At 39.1% G+C, this 16,827-nt stretch overlaps 1 protein-coding gene across 1 annotated transcript in view; it reads right to left on the bottom strand.

Moving 5' to 3' along the window:
• Positions 1-16,827, bottom strand: part of ERP44 (endoplasmic reticulum protein 44) — a 92,605-nt gene that overhangs the window by 2,802 nt on the left and 72,976 nt on the right. Inside the window, exons 9-10 of the mRNA XM_027615341.1 lie at positions 16,606-16,717; positions 15,533-15,674 (exon numbers count right to left, since the gene is read on the bottom strand). Of these exons, the coding sequence (XP_027471142.1) occupies positions 15,533-15,674; positions 16,606-16,717 (254 nt within the window). The remainder of the gene's footprint in view (positions 1-15,532; positions 15,675-16,605; positions 16,718-16,827) is intronic.

Here is a 16,827-nt window from a genome sequence, read left to right as displayed (position 1 = left end):
TCAACTTCAGTCACATGGGCAGCTCACTGAATAAGTATTAAGCACTACTTAATACTGTGAAAAGCAAAGCACTTCTCAAGGCCATGAAACTGACTCTCCCCCACTTTTTGGGTTGGGGGAGGTCTTCATACACCACTAAACCATTTTCTCTCTGAGAGAGAGCACGTGCCTGTGAGTAGAGGGTGGGGCAGAGGGAGAGCAGCAGACTCACTGCTGAGCGCAGAGCCCAGTCGTGTGGCTTGATCTCAGAACCCCGAGATCATGACCCCAGCCGAAAATAAGAGTTGGTCGCTTAACCGACTGAGCCATCCAGGTGCCCCTAAAGCATTCTCTTTAATGGTGAAAAAACTTCTTTGATGGCTTCAAAACATTTTGAGGGAAAGAATATGAACCAACACAACTCACTCACTTTAACATCATTTCCCTAATTACCACTCACTCTGTGAGCAAATTTGCACTACAGAGACATGCACCGTAGCAAAACAGACTATTACAAGGCTAAGCAGATTGACGTATCAGCCTTTTTTTCTTTATTGCCTTGAGTTGTATCCAATAAAGTAGTAATATAGATTTCCACAACTTACAAGGGGGATACAGCCCCATAAACCTACCCTACATTGAAAAATCCTAAGTGGAGAATACATTTAATACACCCAGCCTACCTTAAATGTGTTCAGAACACTTACAATACCCTACTGGAGCAAAATCCTCTGACACAAATCCTATTTTATAACAAAGTACTTAATATGTAACACTGAATTCTGTACTGCAAGTGAGAAACAATGGTTGCATGGGTATAAGTGTGTCCGTTGTTGATGCCTGTGGTCTCGAGGTTTACTGGGAGCTGTGGCTCACTGCTGATAGCCAGCATCACAAGGGAGTATCTTAGTGCACATCACTAGCCTGGGAAAAGATCAAAATTCAAAGTATAGTTTCTACTAAATGTGTACTGCTTTTGTACCACCGTAAAGCAAAAAATTGTAAGCTGACATCCAAAACTAATGATGTAATGTATGGTGATTAACATAACAATAAAAAATTTTTAAAAAATTGTAAGCCGAACCATCATAAGCTGAGGAGTCTGTTGAGTAAATAAGAACTTTGAGTGTGGGTAAGTTATACTGACAAAACAGTCGATTTTTGCTCTTTGTCTACCTGTTCTTTGAAAGCTTGCCAACATATTTATTAAAATTTGTTTTACTACTTTAATAAAAGACACCTGCATTTTAATTTCCATTTCTTCAGAAATTAAGCAATTTTTCCACCATTTTAATTTATATTTCTGCTCATAAGAACTGTCAGTCTTCTACTGAAACCTTGGCATTTTGAAAATTCATTATATATTTTAAACCTTTCTTCATATGTCTTACAAGAATTAAAATGCAGGTCCATAAACACTTTAATTCAGTAGAATTGCCTTTTTAAATCATCATTTTTGGGAGCAAAGAATAGCTAGCCTGTGTTATAACTGCTAGTTTCTTTTTATCCTTTCCTGAGGTCCTGCAAGTGCTGCTTCTTCCCTTCAATAACTCCCACCGAGATGTACCAAGCAATAACTTCATTGTACACCCATTTTGGCTCCCCACTAGCTCCAATGCAACAGAGACCAGCAGGTGTCAAATGCACAGTTTACAAATACAAATGACTGTCAGGTAGCTCTATTGATGGAAATGCTTCTGAAAGGTTCTGTGGGGCTGAAGAAATTGCACATGCACTAAAGATAAACACTGAGAGATCAATTTAAATTTAATATGACATCATCTGCTGTCACCCACAGCAAACTGCTACAATATATCCATTCAAATCAAAGAATCACAAATGGTCTCTAATGTTTAAGATAAAGCCCCTGTTAAGTTTATTTTATAAAGTCCAAAGCCAACAGCAACCAATACAGTGTGACTTGCTTTTTCTAGTCAAAAAATAATTTATAATTAAATGTTAAATGTAACAAATTCATAGAGAACACTCAAAACAGATTTCTTCCTAACATGATTCTTTCCCCTTGTCAGCAGATGAGAAAGAATTGTGAGCAAAAGGCAAAGGAAGATACAATGAATCTGAATTGATGTGGTAGAAAAACATTACAAAAGAGCTCTTATCTAGCTTGTGGCCAGAAACTAGCCATCATTAACAATCAGTGAATCACAGTGTACTATCAAGAAAACAGATATGTGCTGGTGTGGTTATGTGCTAAAAAGGAAAATAAATGGATCCTTGCCATAATAAATTCAATTATATTTTTATACTTTGGGGTACAGTTTTTCTAATTAGAACACCTAAGTGTTTCTTTCCCACCTTTCAGACACTTTCCTGTTTTCAATTTTGATTTTTAGGTGATGCAAAATTTAGGCACTGTGAAATGTGCAAATGTTAAGTGTCATTAAATGAGCTCTGACATATGTATAATACAGTAAGAAGCATTTTTATTTTTTAAAATTGACATACAGTGGAATTCACTCTTCTAGGCTTATAGTTCTGAGTTTTAACATATGCACATAGCATCCAGTAACTATCTCCACAAATAGGATACATAACAATTCCAACACCCTTTTTTTTGGTCAGACCCTCCACTTTCCCCTAACTCTTGCCAACCACTGATCTGTTCTCTGTTCCTATAATTTGCCTTTTCCAAAATGTCTTGTACTTGGAATCACACAGCATGTAACCATGAGACTGGCTTCTTTTATTTAGCATACTGCTTTTGAGATTTATCGATTCTGTTGCATGTATAACTTTGTTCCTTTATTTATTGAATAGAATTCCACTGAGTGGATATACCACAATTAGTTTTTCCTTTACCCACTGAAGAGTATTTGGGTTCTTTCAAGATTTTGGTGATTCTGAACAATGCTACTACAAACATTTGTACACAGGTTTTTGTGTCTAGGAAAAATACCGGCTTATAATATGGAAGGTATCTATTTAACTTTTAAAAAAAAACCTACCAAGTTGTTTAAAGTGGCTGTATCATTTTGCAACCCCACCAGCAACGTATAAGGGTTCAGCTGTTCCATATTCTCACCTGGGATATAATAAGTCCTTAAATTTAGCCATTCTAAAAAATGTATAATGAGATCTCACTGTGGTTTTTGTTTAAGATTTTATTTATTTATTTGACAGAGACACAGCGAGAGAGGGAACACAGGGGGAGTGGGAGAGGGAGAAGCAGGCTTCCCGCTGAGCAGGGAGCCCAATGTGGGGCTGGATCCCCAGATCCTGGGATCATGACCTGAGCCGAAGGCAGTCACTTAACAACTGAGCCACCCAGGCACCCCTCATTGTTTTAATTTGCATTTTTGCATTTCTCTAATATCTAATGATGTTGAGCACCTCTTCATGTACTTACTTGCCATTTGTATATCTTCTTTGGATTCTAACAGTATCTTTTATGGAACAAAAGTTTCTAATTTGTTGAGAGCCAATTACCAATTTTTTCTTCTATGGACAGTGCTTTGGGTGTACTAAGAGCTCAGGTCAGAAAGAGTTTCTACATTTCCTCCTACGAGTTTTACGGTTTTACCTTTTACATTTAAGTCTACAATTCTGAGTTATTTTTTTATAGGAGTTTCTTTTATGGAGATGTTTAGGTGCTACAGCACCATTTATTGAAGAGATTATCCCCTTCCATTGAATTGTCTTTGTATCTTTAAAAAAAACTCATTATTTGTATACCTATTTCTAGACTCTCTGTTCTGTTCCACAGCAATACATACCTATTTTTTTCACAAATACTATGCTGTTGTAAATATTTCAGCTGTATAGTAGGTCTTAAAACCAGGTATTATGAATCCTTGTTTCTTTTTCAGTTGTTTAGTTTCAATTATTCTAGTTTTACCTTTCCATATAAATTTTAGAATCAGCTATAGCTACAAAAAAATCCACTTAGATTTTGTTTGAAATTGCATTAAATCTATAGATAAACTCGAGGAGCACTGACATCCAAACAGTGCTGAATCTTCCAACCCAGGAACACAGTATGTTTCTCCCATTAATTTTGGTCATCTTTGATTTCTTTCATTGGCGTTTTGTAATCATCATTGCTAGGGGTATACGTAGTTCTTTTTTCTTTCTTTTGGAGCCTATTATGAATGATAGTTTAAACATTTTTGGGTTTCCAAATGTTCATTGTTAATAGAAATAAAAGTGATTTTTAAAAAGGTGACCTTGTGGGGCGCCTGGGTGGCTCGGTTGGGCAACTGCCTTCGGCTCAGGTCATGATCCCAGGGTCCTGGGATCGAGACCCGCATCGGGCACCCTTCTTGGCGGGAAGCCTGCTTCTCCCTCTCCCTCTACCTGTCGCTCCCCCTGCTTGTGCACTCTCTCCCTCTCTCAAATAAATAAATAAATAAATCTTAAAAAAAAAAACACTAAAAAAAAAAGTGACCTTGTATCCTGCTGAACTCATTAGTTCTAGGAGCTTTCTTGTAAATTTACTGGGAACTTCTACTACATACACAATCATGTTATCTACAAAGAGTTTCTTTGTAGTCAGAGCACTTGTTTATCTATTTGTTTGTTTTTTGTCCTACGGTACTTACTAGGACTTCCAGAATCATACTAAATATAACTGGTGAGAGTGGACATCTTTTTTTTCTTTTTAAATTCAATTAATTAACATATAGTGTATTATTAGCTTCAGAGGTAGAGTTCAGTGATGCATTAGTTGCATGTAACATCCATTGCTCATCACATCCTGTGCCCTCCTTAATGCCCATCACCCAGTTACCCCATTCCCCCCCACCTCCCCTCCAGCAACCCTCAGTTTGTCTCCCAGAGTAAACATCTTTATCAAAAATAATAAAATATCTAGGAATAAATTTAGCCAAGGAGGTGAAAGAGTTGTATATTGAAAACTGTAAAATACTAATGGAAGAAGACACAAATAAATGGAAAGACAGATCCTGAGTTCATGGATTGGAAGAATATTGTTAAAATGTCCATACTACTTAAAACAATCTATAAATTCAGTGCAATCCCTATCAAAATTCCAATGGCATTTTTCATAAATAGAAAAAATTCTGAAATTCATATGGAACCACAAAAGACCCTAACTATAGCCAAAGCAAGAGCAGTCTCAAGAAGAAAAAAGATGAAGGCATCACACTGTGTGATTTCAAAATATACCACAAAGTTATAGTAATCAAAACAGCATAGTACTGGTATAAAAAGACATCAACCAATGGATCATAACAGACAGCCCAGAAATAAACCCACACATTAACAGTCAACTGATCTTTGACAAAGGTGCCAAGAATAAACAAGGTGGAAAGTATGGTATTTTATTTTATTGAGAGAGCATGAGCGGGGGTGGAGGCAGAGGGAAAGACAATTTTTTTTTAAATATTTATTTGAGAGAGCAGGGAGAGGAGCAGGGGGAGGGAGAGGGATAAGCAGACTCCCTCCTGACCGCAGAGCCTGATGCAAGGCTAATCCCATGACCCTGAGATCATGACCTGAGCCAAAACCAAGAGTCACCCACTTGATTGAGCCACCCACGTGCCCCTAGAGAGAGAATCGACATATTGTAACACTATAAGAAAACACAGGGGAAAAGCTTCTTGATACTGGTCTGGGCAATAATTTTTTTGGAAATGACCCCAAAAGCACAGGCAACAAAATCAAAGACCAACACATGTCATTGCATTAAACTAAAAAGCTGCATGGTAAAGAGAACAACAGAGTGAAGAGGCAACCTACAAACTGGGAGAAACTATTTGCAAACCATCTATCAGATAAGGGATTAATATCCAAAAAATAAAAGGAACTAAAGCAACTCAAGAGCAAGAAAACAACCTGATTTTAAAATGGGCAAAGGACCTGAAAAGACATTTAAAAAAAAAAAAAAGACATTTCTCAAAAGAAAACATACAGCCAACAGGTACATGGTACTGTTGTGCTCAATATCACTAATCATCAGAGAAATGGAAATCAAAACCTGAATGAGCTATCACCTCACACCTGTTAGAATGGCTTTTATCAAAAAGACAAAAGGTAAGTGTTGGCCAGGATATGGATAAGAGGGAACCCTTGTATGCTGTTCGTAGGAACGTAAACTGGTACACCCACTACAGAGGTAGGGAGGTTACTCAAAAAATTAAAAATAGAACTACCATATGACCCAACAATCCCACTTTTGGAAATATACCCAAAGGAGATCAAAGCATTGTCTTGAAGAGTTACCTTCACTCCCGTGTTCACTGCAGCATTACTCTTAATAGCCAAGATAGAGAAACAACCCAAGTATCCATCTATCGATGAATAGATAAGGAAAACACGGTGTACACGCATGGGAATATTGTTCAGTCTTAATAAAGAAGGAAATCCTGTCATTTACAACAACGTGGATGAACCTGGAGGACGTTATACTAAGCCAGACACACAGAGACAAACACTGCATGATCTCATATAGGTGGAATCTAAAAGAGCAGAACTTCCGAGGGACTGGAGCGGGAGGGAGCGGGAGGGAATGGGAAAATGTTGGTCAAAGGGTACAGTTAGAATACCAGCTACAGGAAGAGTACGTCCTAGAAATCTAATGTACAGCGTGGTGACTATAGTTATTAATACTGTATTATATACCTGAAATTTGCTAAGAGAGTAAGTAGATTTTAATTGTTCTCACCACAAAAAGTGAGGTAATGGATACGTTAATTTGCTTGACTGTGGTAATTATTTCAGTGTATACATATATCAAAATATCATGTTATACACCTTAAATATAAGCAGTTTTGTCAACTCAATAAAGCTGAAAAAAGAAGGGGGAAGACAACCTGGGGTAGAGAAGGAACCAATCTATGTGGCTGGAGCCAGAAGTCTACAGAATGTGAGCTAAGAGATATAAAACCCACAGATGATTAGAGGTGAAAGTCCTACCAAGTTCCGGCTACATCCTGTCATGGTAAATCAGAACCCCATCCATGCAGAAGTTATGGCAGGGCAGAGGAAGAAGCTGGTATCCGGAGAGAAGGATGGAGCAGATGGGAAGTGAGCCCAGAGAAGAGCTTTTGGGCCCCAGAGGAAGGGAAGGGAGTAGCTGCCCCAGCACTTTCCAGCAGTGCGGGCTGTCTGTGCCTCCTGCCAACTCAGCTCCTGGTCAGGTTCCTGTAGTTTCCAGCACAAACCCCTCACTTTTGAGTTCCTTGGAGTGAGTTTCCTTACAACTGCATGCCCTCCAACAGCAACAGAAATATCCAACAGAACTTTAAGTGAAGACAGAAAATGTTGTATACCTGTGCTGTCAAATACAGTAGCCACTACCCACATGAGGCCACTGAACACTTAGAGCACCTGGGACACTGACTTTTAAATCCTACATCATTTTAATTAAACTTCAGGATTCATACAGGGCTGGTAGCTACCATATTGGACAGCACAGCTCTATGATTATTACCACAAGGCGTCAAAGACAAGAAGCACAATCAGTAAAAAACAATGAAAGAGCCAGGACGCCTGGGTAGCTCAGTCGTTAAGCGTCTGCCTTCGGCTCAGGTCATGGTCCCAGGGTCCTGGGATGGAGCCCTACGTTGGGCTCCCTGTTCTGCGGGAAGCCTGCTTCTCCCTCTCCCACTCCCCCTGCTTGTGTTCCTCCTCTTGCTGTATCTCTCTCTGTCAAATAAAATCTTGAAAAAAAATAAATAAACACTGAAAGAGCCAATAAAAGGAAAACCATGATGGTGTGTCCTAGAACTCAAGGAGAGGGTGCTAAACAGCACCAAAAATGACAAGAATGATAAGGAGGATGAGTCTGGTAAAGTCCCATCAGTAGCAGTGTGTTAATTTGTTCACAGGAAAACCTGGATTCAAACAACGGGTTAAATCATGAAACCCATACAAAGGCAAACTAGCCATTAAAAGTAAAAGAAAAAATTTCAATTATGGGAAGATGTTTATAATGTGTGGATAAATTAAAAAGACAATTCATAAAATAGCATAGCCCTGATTACATTTATAACACACTCATGTGTCTAGATCTCTGGTTTGTGGATTTATGAGTGATTTTTAATTTATTCTTTGGCATTTTGTTAACTTTCAGAATTATCCACAAAGAACATAAATTGTTTATACTCAGAAATAAAGGAACAAATGATAAGGTTAATGCACACATACACAAAAACAGTAAACATCTTTGCCTAATTCCTGATCTTAAGGGGAAAGTATTCAGTCTTTCACTATTAAATATGATATTAGCTGCAGGTTCTTTATAAATGTCCTTTATCAGACTGAGGAAGTTTCCATATACTACTAGTTTATTAAGCATTTTTGTCATGAATGGATGTTTAATTTTGTCAAATGCTTCGGCATGTGTTAATGTGATCAGTTTTTTTGTTATTCATTAATATGCTGAATTACACTGACTGGTTTCTGAATGTTGGACTAGCCTTGCACACTTGGGATAAAGCCCACTTGGTTGCACATTGTTCTTTTTTATATAGCTGGATACGATTTCCTAGTATTGCTCACTCTACTTTTTAACTCAACTTATACAATAATGTAGTACAAACTCATTTAATGGATTGTAGTAGTAAGAAAACAGTATTTTGCCATTTAAGTTACTTAACCTCTTTCAGCATCAGCTTTCTGATTTGTACAATTAAAACAACTTAATTGTACTGTTTTTATAGTCTAAAGACTTAGATTTGAATCTGATTATTTCCTGTAACAGGCAATATAGCCTTATCATAGTACTGACCATGTTATCAGCCACCGTTCTAAGAGCTATTAGATATACACAGTCATTTAAGGCCCACAACAGCTCAATGAAGTAGATATTGTTAGCATTCCCATTTTATAGATGAGGAAACTGAGGCACAGAGGTGGTTAAGAAATCACGCAGAACGATAGAACTAGTAGGTAACAGGGATCAGAATCTAAGCAGTCTGGGTCTAGAGTCTGAGCACCTAACTGCTAGCTCTTTTGCCTCTTGGGTGACTTGGCTTTAGTAAAGTCACTACTAAGAGCTTAAGTTCTTCAAAGTGGAAATAATACCTGTTTTATATGCTTCTTACAGAAACAGAACATATACAAAGTATAACGTGAAGCTGGTACAGTGCCTGCCTCTGTCAGAGTTTCATGTTTATTTTGCTGGCAGGATCAAATAAGGTAAACTGTAGTGTAATCACTTGTAAAGTATAAAGTACTTCTAAGAAGATAATGTCAGTTGTACGGTGAGTACATTACATGAGAGTAAAAATGGTGTTTAGGGACTCAGCCCACTGTATGTACTGCCCAGTGGCTGACAGGAGGAGCACATTCAGAAAAATCACAACTCCGGAAGGTGAACAGGAAAGGAAGGGAAGGGAAAAGGGCGAATGGCCAGTTGATAAATACTAGGATATATTCCAGATGTGCAGATATTTATCCCAAGTAGTCAAACTCTTAAACATACAATAAGCAGATCAAACTAAGAGCAAACTGCTCAAAACGTTTATTGAATATCTAATGCGGTCACAAAGCAGCTGGTATAGAAAAAGATAAAAAAGCTAAAGAAATAAAATTTGCCTTTTTTAAGAAGCTTTCTCAGTACCTATTTTTTCCACTTAAAGCCTCGGGTGGCGGGGAGAGGACCCCCTAGATCATGAAGAACAAAATGAAATTCTCAGAGTTAAAAGAGACCTAGTTTAAAAATCTTCTACCTATCTCTCCCAAGTTCTTTATCATTACGCCCAATTCCTGGTTTGCTCCCTCCAAGTTCAAGGAGGCAGGCTAATTTGTCATAGCAGATGACCAAACTGCTGAATTAGTGAGACAGCTACCCTCCAGTTTCAGTTTTGCCCTGCCCCTCTCATCTCCCCACTGCAGCCACCCCTCACCCTGCCAAAATGCAGCCAATCAGCTGCAGCCAAGTCTCCCAGACCAAGTAGTTTAAGGAATTATGATAATTTTCGGTGATTCAGTGATCTGGGACAAATGACCTCGATCCCAGAACTGGGGGACTCGGCATTACAGTAGCCTGCTCCATTTTCCCAGGCGTGATCTGAAGGCTGTTCTGCCCTTTCCCGTCTCTGGGGCTCCAGCAGCAGTATGTATGGACACTTTAGCAAAGGTACACACGGTCCGGTATTTGCTGGTCACAATTTTTTGGAAGGTGAGATTCTCCTGAAAGTCGTTCAACAGCCTTCTGCCATACCCCACCATCTACTTTCTCCTCCTGGGACTGTAGACCATTTACTAGACCTGCCCTTAGGTGCTCCTAGGTTCCTAAATTATCCCCCATTCTTTTCCTCTACATGTAAAATCTATTCCTTCACATTTGGCAAAAAATCAATCTGGTCAATCTATAGGAAAAAAAAACACAAAGATTCACAGATCTGTGATTTAGTTTCAGGTACAAGTACTCTCTCTTCAAACATCTTTGACATTCACCCTTACACTGCTTTTTGTATGTACTAAAAATGTAACTGCTTTGATGTGATGTGTTAGGAGCTTGGGACTTTGGGTTCAATATGCTCGGACATGAATCCCAGGCCTCCCGCTAGTTAGTTGTGTGGCCTTGCTGGTTGTTACCTCCCTAAGGCTCAGTTTCTCCGAAATAAGGGAGAGGTCAATAGAACACTGGTAGCATGCCCCCCGCCCCCAACCCCATGCCAACTCTGGCGTGGGAGGAGACTGCATACCATAAATCTGCTTTCTTGCTCCTTACCACAACCACACTTCCTCCAATTGACCCCAGAAATGCTGAGTTAATAAAAGTAATAGTAATTACAGTAATTTATGGAAACTGCTTATCATTTAAGCCTTAATTACCATGCAGCACAATAACAATTATGCAAGCCAATAAATGTGTCAGATTCACTTTGCTACATATTTTATTTGATTTTTAACACCAACATCTATTCACATAGGCTCAGTTTGTAGCTCACACAGCATGTGCCTCCTTACAATTAAAAAAATATTAGAGTGAACAGTGCCTAGGAGGGAAAATCAGGCACCTAAGGGAGAAATTGAAGAAGTAATTTGTTTCAAAGAGCTTCAAGTATAGTCAATTCTCTTATCTCCCTCCCTACTCACAGGACTAAACACTTGCAGGATAGAAGAGGACTATTTCCCATTTCCAGATTTCTTTGGAGAATCTTAATGGCACAGTTTCTTTTTACAGCAGGGCAGAAGTAGAATGCTGCCAGCTGATAGTTTAGTTTTTCTTAGGCAGGTGCCCACCTCTTGGTCCAGTAAACTATACCTGGAGAATAGGGCGGCTGGGTCATATGATAAAGAATACACCTACTTGTGTTAGTTGGGTTCTCTGACCAACAGACATCAAGACAGGATTGGAAGTGCCAAAGTAGCACTTAAATCTGACTTCAAAACTAGAGAAGAAAATTTAAGACAGCCCAGATGGAAATCCTCACAGATGACCCTTGATGTGTTCCTAGGAACAGAAGCCAAAGTTGGGCATAATCTGGATGCTGACCGATAGTCAAGTCAGTATCCTGCTGACTTCCACTAATATGAGACTTTGTAATTGGGACTGTAAGTCTGCAGTGAAAGCAAAGAGGTAAAGAACCAGAGATTTATCCACTGTGAGAGGTAGGGAAATGTGCTGCTAACAGCTTCATATAAATAACCGATGCATAAGGTAGGACTTTTAATGCCAACCACAGTCTCTCTGCCTGGAAGCACTTACAGCAAGCCCAGACACTAGAACTACCCTCTCTTAAAAAGCTCATTCTTTCAACTCGAGCTTGTACAGCTTCAGGAAGCAAGCCTAAGCAATGACAGGAAGACGACACCCAACCAGGTAAGACATTTCCATCCAGCCCAACAGTCCATGCGCACGTGCTTGCTAAGGAGACTGTGGGAGTTCCACCGGGATGCTAGGGAGATCTGCACCTTTCAGGTGGATTTCTGGGTACAACTACTCTTCCTGGTAAAATCCAGCACAGTCCTGCCTCTCAATACCCCCTTACCTCGTCACTCTCAGTAAATGATCTTGCTTCCCTAGCCACAGTTAAAAACAAGACCTGGACAGGAACATCTGCGGTCTTCTGCTGCTATGACTAACACCGGACTCCCCAAGCACCTGCAAAGGAATGCACCCTTCCTTTCCTCCCTTTCTCATGGGCAAGGAAGAAGGTTCTTTCCTTTGCTTCTCATTCCCTCTGTGCTCCTTGGGGCTCTGCTTGATCAATTAGCCCCTCTTTTTCCTATCTTTTCCATAACTCTTCAATCCATTGATTCTTTCCCACAAGTATTTAATCATGGTTAGTTTCTTGTACCCTGGCGGGGGGGGGGGGGAGGGGGAGGGAGGGAGGGAGGAGGGAAGGGGGGGAGGAAGGGGGAAGAGAAGGAGGGAAGGAAGGAGGGAAGAAAAGGAAGAAAAGGAAAGAAAGAAAGAAAAAGAAAAAAGAAAAGCCAAAACCCCCCTCATCCTATGTCTCTCTGGAGCTATGCCCCTATTTTTCTTTCCCTTTAGAGGCTAGCTTCTTGCAACAATTTTCATTGTCAAATCTTCATTTTCTCACCAAACAGCACTCTTTGATTCACTGCAATATAGCCTTTGCGGGGCGGGGGGAGGGGGGTGGCGCAAATCTAACAGATCTTTCACCCTTCTGCTTAAGCATTCCTTCCTGCTAAAAGTGCTCCTCCCTCAATTACCATATTACTCTCTTCTGGTTTTTCATTTCTTTGATTCCTCCTCCTCCTGAGTCTTTTACACATGTTCCTTCTCTGTCCTCCCCTTAAATGTTGGCATTCATCAGGGTTCCATTTTCAGCCCTGGCCTAAGTCATCTCAACTGTTTCAATAACTTCAGCTATATCCTTATGTGTTCAAGACCCTGCCCTGATCTCCCTGTTGAATCCTGGAGCCATGTAAACTCCCTACTGGAAACTCCTCCTTCGTGGCCCCTGGCACCCCAAATTCAATAAGCCAAGAAAGAAAACTCATTTCCTCTACCACAAGGCTGTTCCTCTACTGAGTTCTCCAGCTCAGTGAATGGCTAACCCACTTAGCTGTGCGAGTCAGATTCCTGGCCATCACTCAGAGCTCTCTATTATTTTATTAAGATACCAAGGCCTCCTATTCCACCTACAAAATATCTCAAGATTCCTGCTTCTCTCTAGCTTTAGTTCTACTGCCAGAATTTATTAGGTAATCTGTTCATTCAAGATTCATCAACTTGTTGTCTACCATCAACTCTTGTTTGGATTACTGAACAAGATTCTTGTTTGGATTCTTTTTTGACTCCCTCTCATCTATTTTCCAGTCTACAGCCTGAGTGATTTTTTATTTTAAAAATTTTTTTATTATGTTAGTCACCATACAGTACATCATTAGTTTTTGATGTAGTGTTCCATGATTCATTACCTCCCGATTCAAACCTTTTATTGACTCTTCAGCGTTTTCAGGGTAATGCCCAACTTCCCTAACACATCACAGGGCTTTCATGAGCTAGCTGCTGCTCACTTCTCACTCCGCAGCATTCCCCCTCCCGTCCACGCATATTCAGCCATAGTTTCGTACTTGTTTCTGCCGACATCCCCCTTCTCCAAGCCGTGTCTCCTTCTCCATCCATGATAAAGCGGTACAGAACTTTAGGACCCACCTTAGGCATCCACATCTCCAGAGCCTGGATCAGGTACCTCCCTGTTGAGCTCTGCCAGAGCCCTTCTCACATCGTAAAACACAACTGCCTGTTGCCCTACTTGTTTCCTTTCTCTACTTGGTTGTGAGTTCGTTGAGGGCAAGGACCCAGTCTTAGTAAACTTTAAATCACTGGTTTATATGACTTGGTTTATATTATATAGTGACTGTCATACAGAAGACCTGGATCTCACTGATATGTGGAATGTAAGAAACAAAACAGAGGATCCTAGGGGAAGGGAGGGAAAAATAAAACAAGACGAAATCAGAGAGGGAGACAAACCATAAGAGACTCTTAATCATAGGAAACAAACTGAGGGTTGCTGGAGGGGAGAGGGGTGAGGGGATGGAGTCATTGGGTGATGGGCATTAAGGAGGGCACATGATGTAATGAGCACTGGGTGTTACAGAAGACTGATGAATCACTGACCTCTACCTCTGAAACTCATGCTATATATTAATTAATTGAATTTAAATTTAAAAAATAACAATTAAAAAAATTCACCAACTGACAAATAGAAGAAATATGGTATAGCTACATAATAAAGTATTATTTGGTAATAAAAAGGAATGAAGTGCCAATATTTGCTAAACTATTGATGAACTCTGAAAAAGTTATGCTAAATTAAAGAAGTCAGACACAAAGGATCACAAATTGTATGATTCCACTTATATGAAATATCCATTATAGACGAATCCACAGAAACAGAAAATGGGTTAGTGGTTGCCGTGAGCAGAGGGGAGGCAGAATGGGATGTGACTGCTTAATGGGTATGGGATTTCTGTTTAAGAGGATGAAAAAGTTCTGGAACTAGTACTAGTGACGGTTGTATAACACTGTGAACGTAATTAATACCACCAAATTTTACTCTTTAAAATGATTAAAATGGTAAATTTTATGTTATACGTATTTTACAATAAGAATTTACAAAAGACCTGCAAAAATATTTAATGAGCTAACAGGCTAAATGGTATTCTTTTGAGTGTAGGTAAAGTAAAAAGAACAAATATTTGTTAGTACTTTATGGTTCATAACACAACTGTCATCTCTCATTAATTTTCCTAACAATCCCATCAGGTAAATTGTACCAACAACCATATTTTAAGTATAAAGAAACAAGAACAGAGAAGTTCAGTGACTTGCCCAAGGCAGAACTCAAATCTAGGCCTGCTATGCAGTAAGACTGAGAATCTTCTATCAAACAACTACATCTCTATAATAAAATACTGAGTAGTGAGTGAGGTAATTCATTCTGCAATTAGGATTTCAAATTATCCTCTAACTGTGCAATTTAATCTGTAGACATAAAACAGGTACTTAAATTTAAAAGAAGTCTCATTTGAATTAATACCTGTTGCTTAAAAGTTTCATACATGAAGAAACAGCTCCATTTTTTACCACTGTATTTAACATCTTGGAAAGCTGATAAAAATGTGTTGTAGAGACACGGGTTACATATTTATTAATCGTATAAAGAGCTAAGAATGGATCACTGAGAATGGGGTCAGAAAGCTTACCCGTTCTTGGCAAGGTTCAGAGCTCTACAGCCTCAGGAGCGCGTAGCCGCAGCCGCATTCGGGGCCGTAACTGCCGCAGGGAGCGGCGACACCACCAATCGCCTTTTACCTGGCCTGGGACTATAATCTGCTTTCCTTGACATGCTGACAAACACCAAACTCAATTCAGAACTAATTTCTGGAAGGACCAAATTTTCTTTCAGACATTTATTCCCAAGCATCAGGATCACCTAATGCTGGCATTTCTATAAGAATGTATCATAATTCTCACAATTACACCACACTCTAGAGTGAAAACTAAAACCTTATCCATCCAAATAAAGTATTACTGGTTCAAACAGGATTATTTAAAACATTCAAACAACGGTTTTAAGTTCATTTTTCAGACACATATCAGTAATTTAAGAAGAAGAAGAAAAAAATAAAGAATACTTACAATACATCCCTGAAGTCTCCAAACACATACATGTGCCTAAAGCTGTCAATAGCTATGACAGGGCAATCTGCTGGAGTTTTCTGTATGTGCAGAAGAGGATGTCTAAATTTGTCACAGTCAGCATGTAAAAAGTTTATTGTACCTTTACAGGAAATAGAATTTGGAGAGGTAGATTAGAATTTTCTTGACTGTAGTCTCATAAGATTGTAAGTTCACGAAAAGTGACATTAATTAATTAATCAACATGCTTTAGAATAATATAGATCACAAAAACTACAACCTAAATATTACAACATTTAAAAGAGGTAGAATTTTAGTGCTTAGGGCAGAGCATAATTTCCTGAGAAATTATATGAACTCAAACTGAATTCAGATGCTCTGGTGATTTTTTTTTTTTATTTTCCTTAAATGGGCAATTACCTATCCAGGTCTCGGTTGTGAGCCAGTTCATGAAACTGACAGATGAGCTGTGTTCAAGAAGGATGCCCTTCCAGTCCCTCCTGGTTGACATTTAATATAATTCAACCCCAAAACACTTAGTACATGACTAATAAGAACATGGCTCTATACAATGCCCTCACTTTATTTTGTTTGACTTTCTTCTCTCACTACAGAAAAAAAGTAGGTGAAAACTCAAACTCCTTTCTGATGGTTTGGAGAGCTCCACAGAGAACTACTCAACTTTCTTTTATTTAGAAATAAATGTTAGACTGTGTAAGTTCTCTCGGTGATCTCTCTGGGACTATCCATTAGAAAGGGACCAGACAAGTATCAAGGTGCTGGAAGAAAGTACCTAAAACTAACGTTGTCCACCCATGACCCCACTTTTCATGCAATTTGATTTTAGGGAGCTAATATAGTCACGTGTTTCCCCGGTTTTTTTTTTTTTAAAGCCACTACTTATAATATCTCTACTAATGCTTCCCACCCCCATGTTGCCATGTAAACTCAGGGGTTGAGTAGAGTTCACATTCCTTACTAAATTTTTAAACCAAATATGTTTACATTGATATGAATGTAATGGGGGGAGCAGAGGGACTAAAGAAAGGCTGAAAATAAACACCTTAATCTACCTTTTTCACTTATTAATTGTCGGGCTACTTCATTCTGGAATATTTCTAAACTTTCCGTATCTTCTTTCATGTGGAAGAGTATGAGAAAAGGCAGTCCTTCTTCTGTCAATTCCTGTTATACAGAAGTATTCAGTAAGAATTATCAGGCCTTGCCATTGTGCTAGGTAGGAACAACTTGAACCCAACCCATGTAACATGCATAACAGTTGCAACATGCCAGGA

Source organism: Zalophus californianus, chromosome 13 (genome assembly GCF_009762305.2).
Source record: "Zalophus californianus isolate mZalCal1 chromosome 13, mZalCal1.pri.v2, whole genome shotgun sequence".
Classification (NCBI taxonomy): Eukaryota; Metazoa; Chordata; class Mammalia; order Carnivora; family Otariidae; genus Zalophus; species Zalophus californianus.
This window is presented reverse-complemented; position numbering and strand designations above follow the sequence as displayed.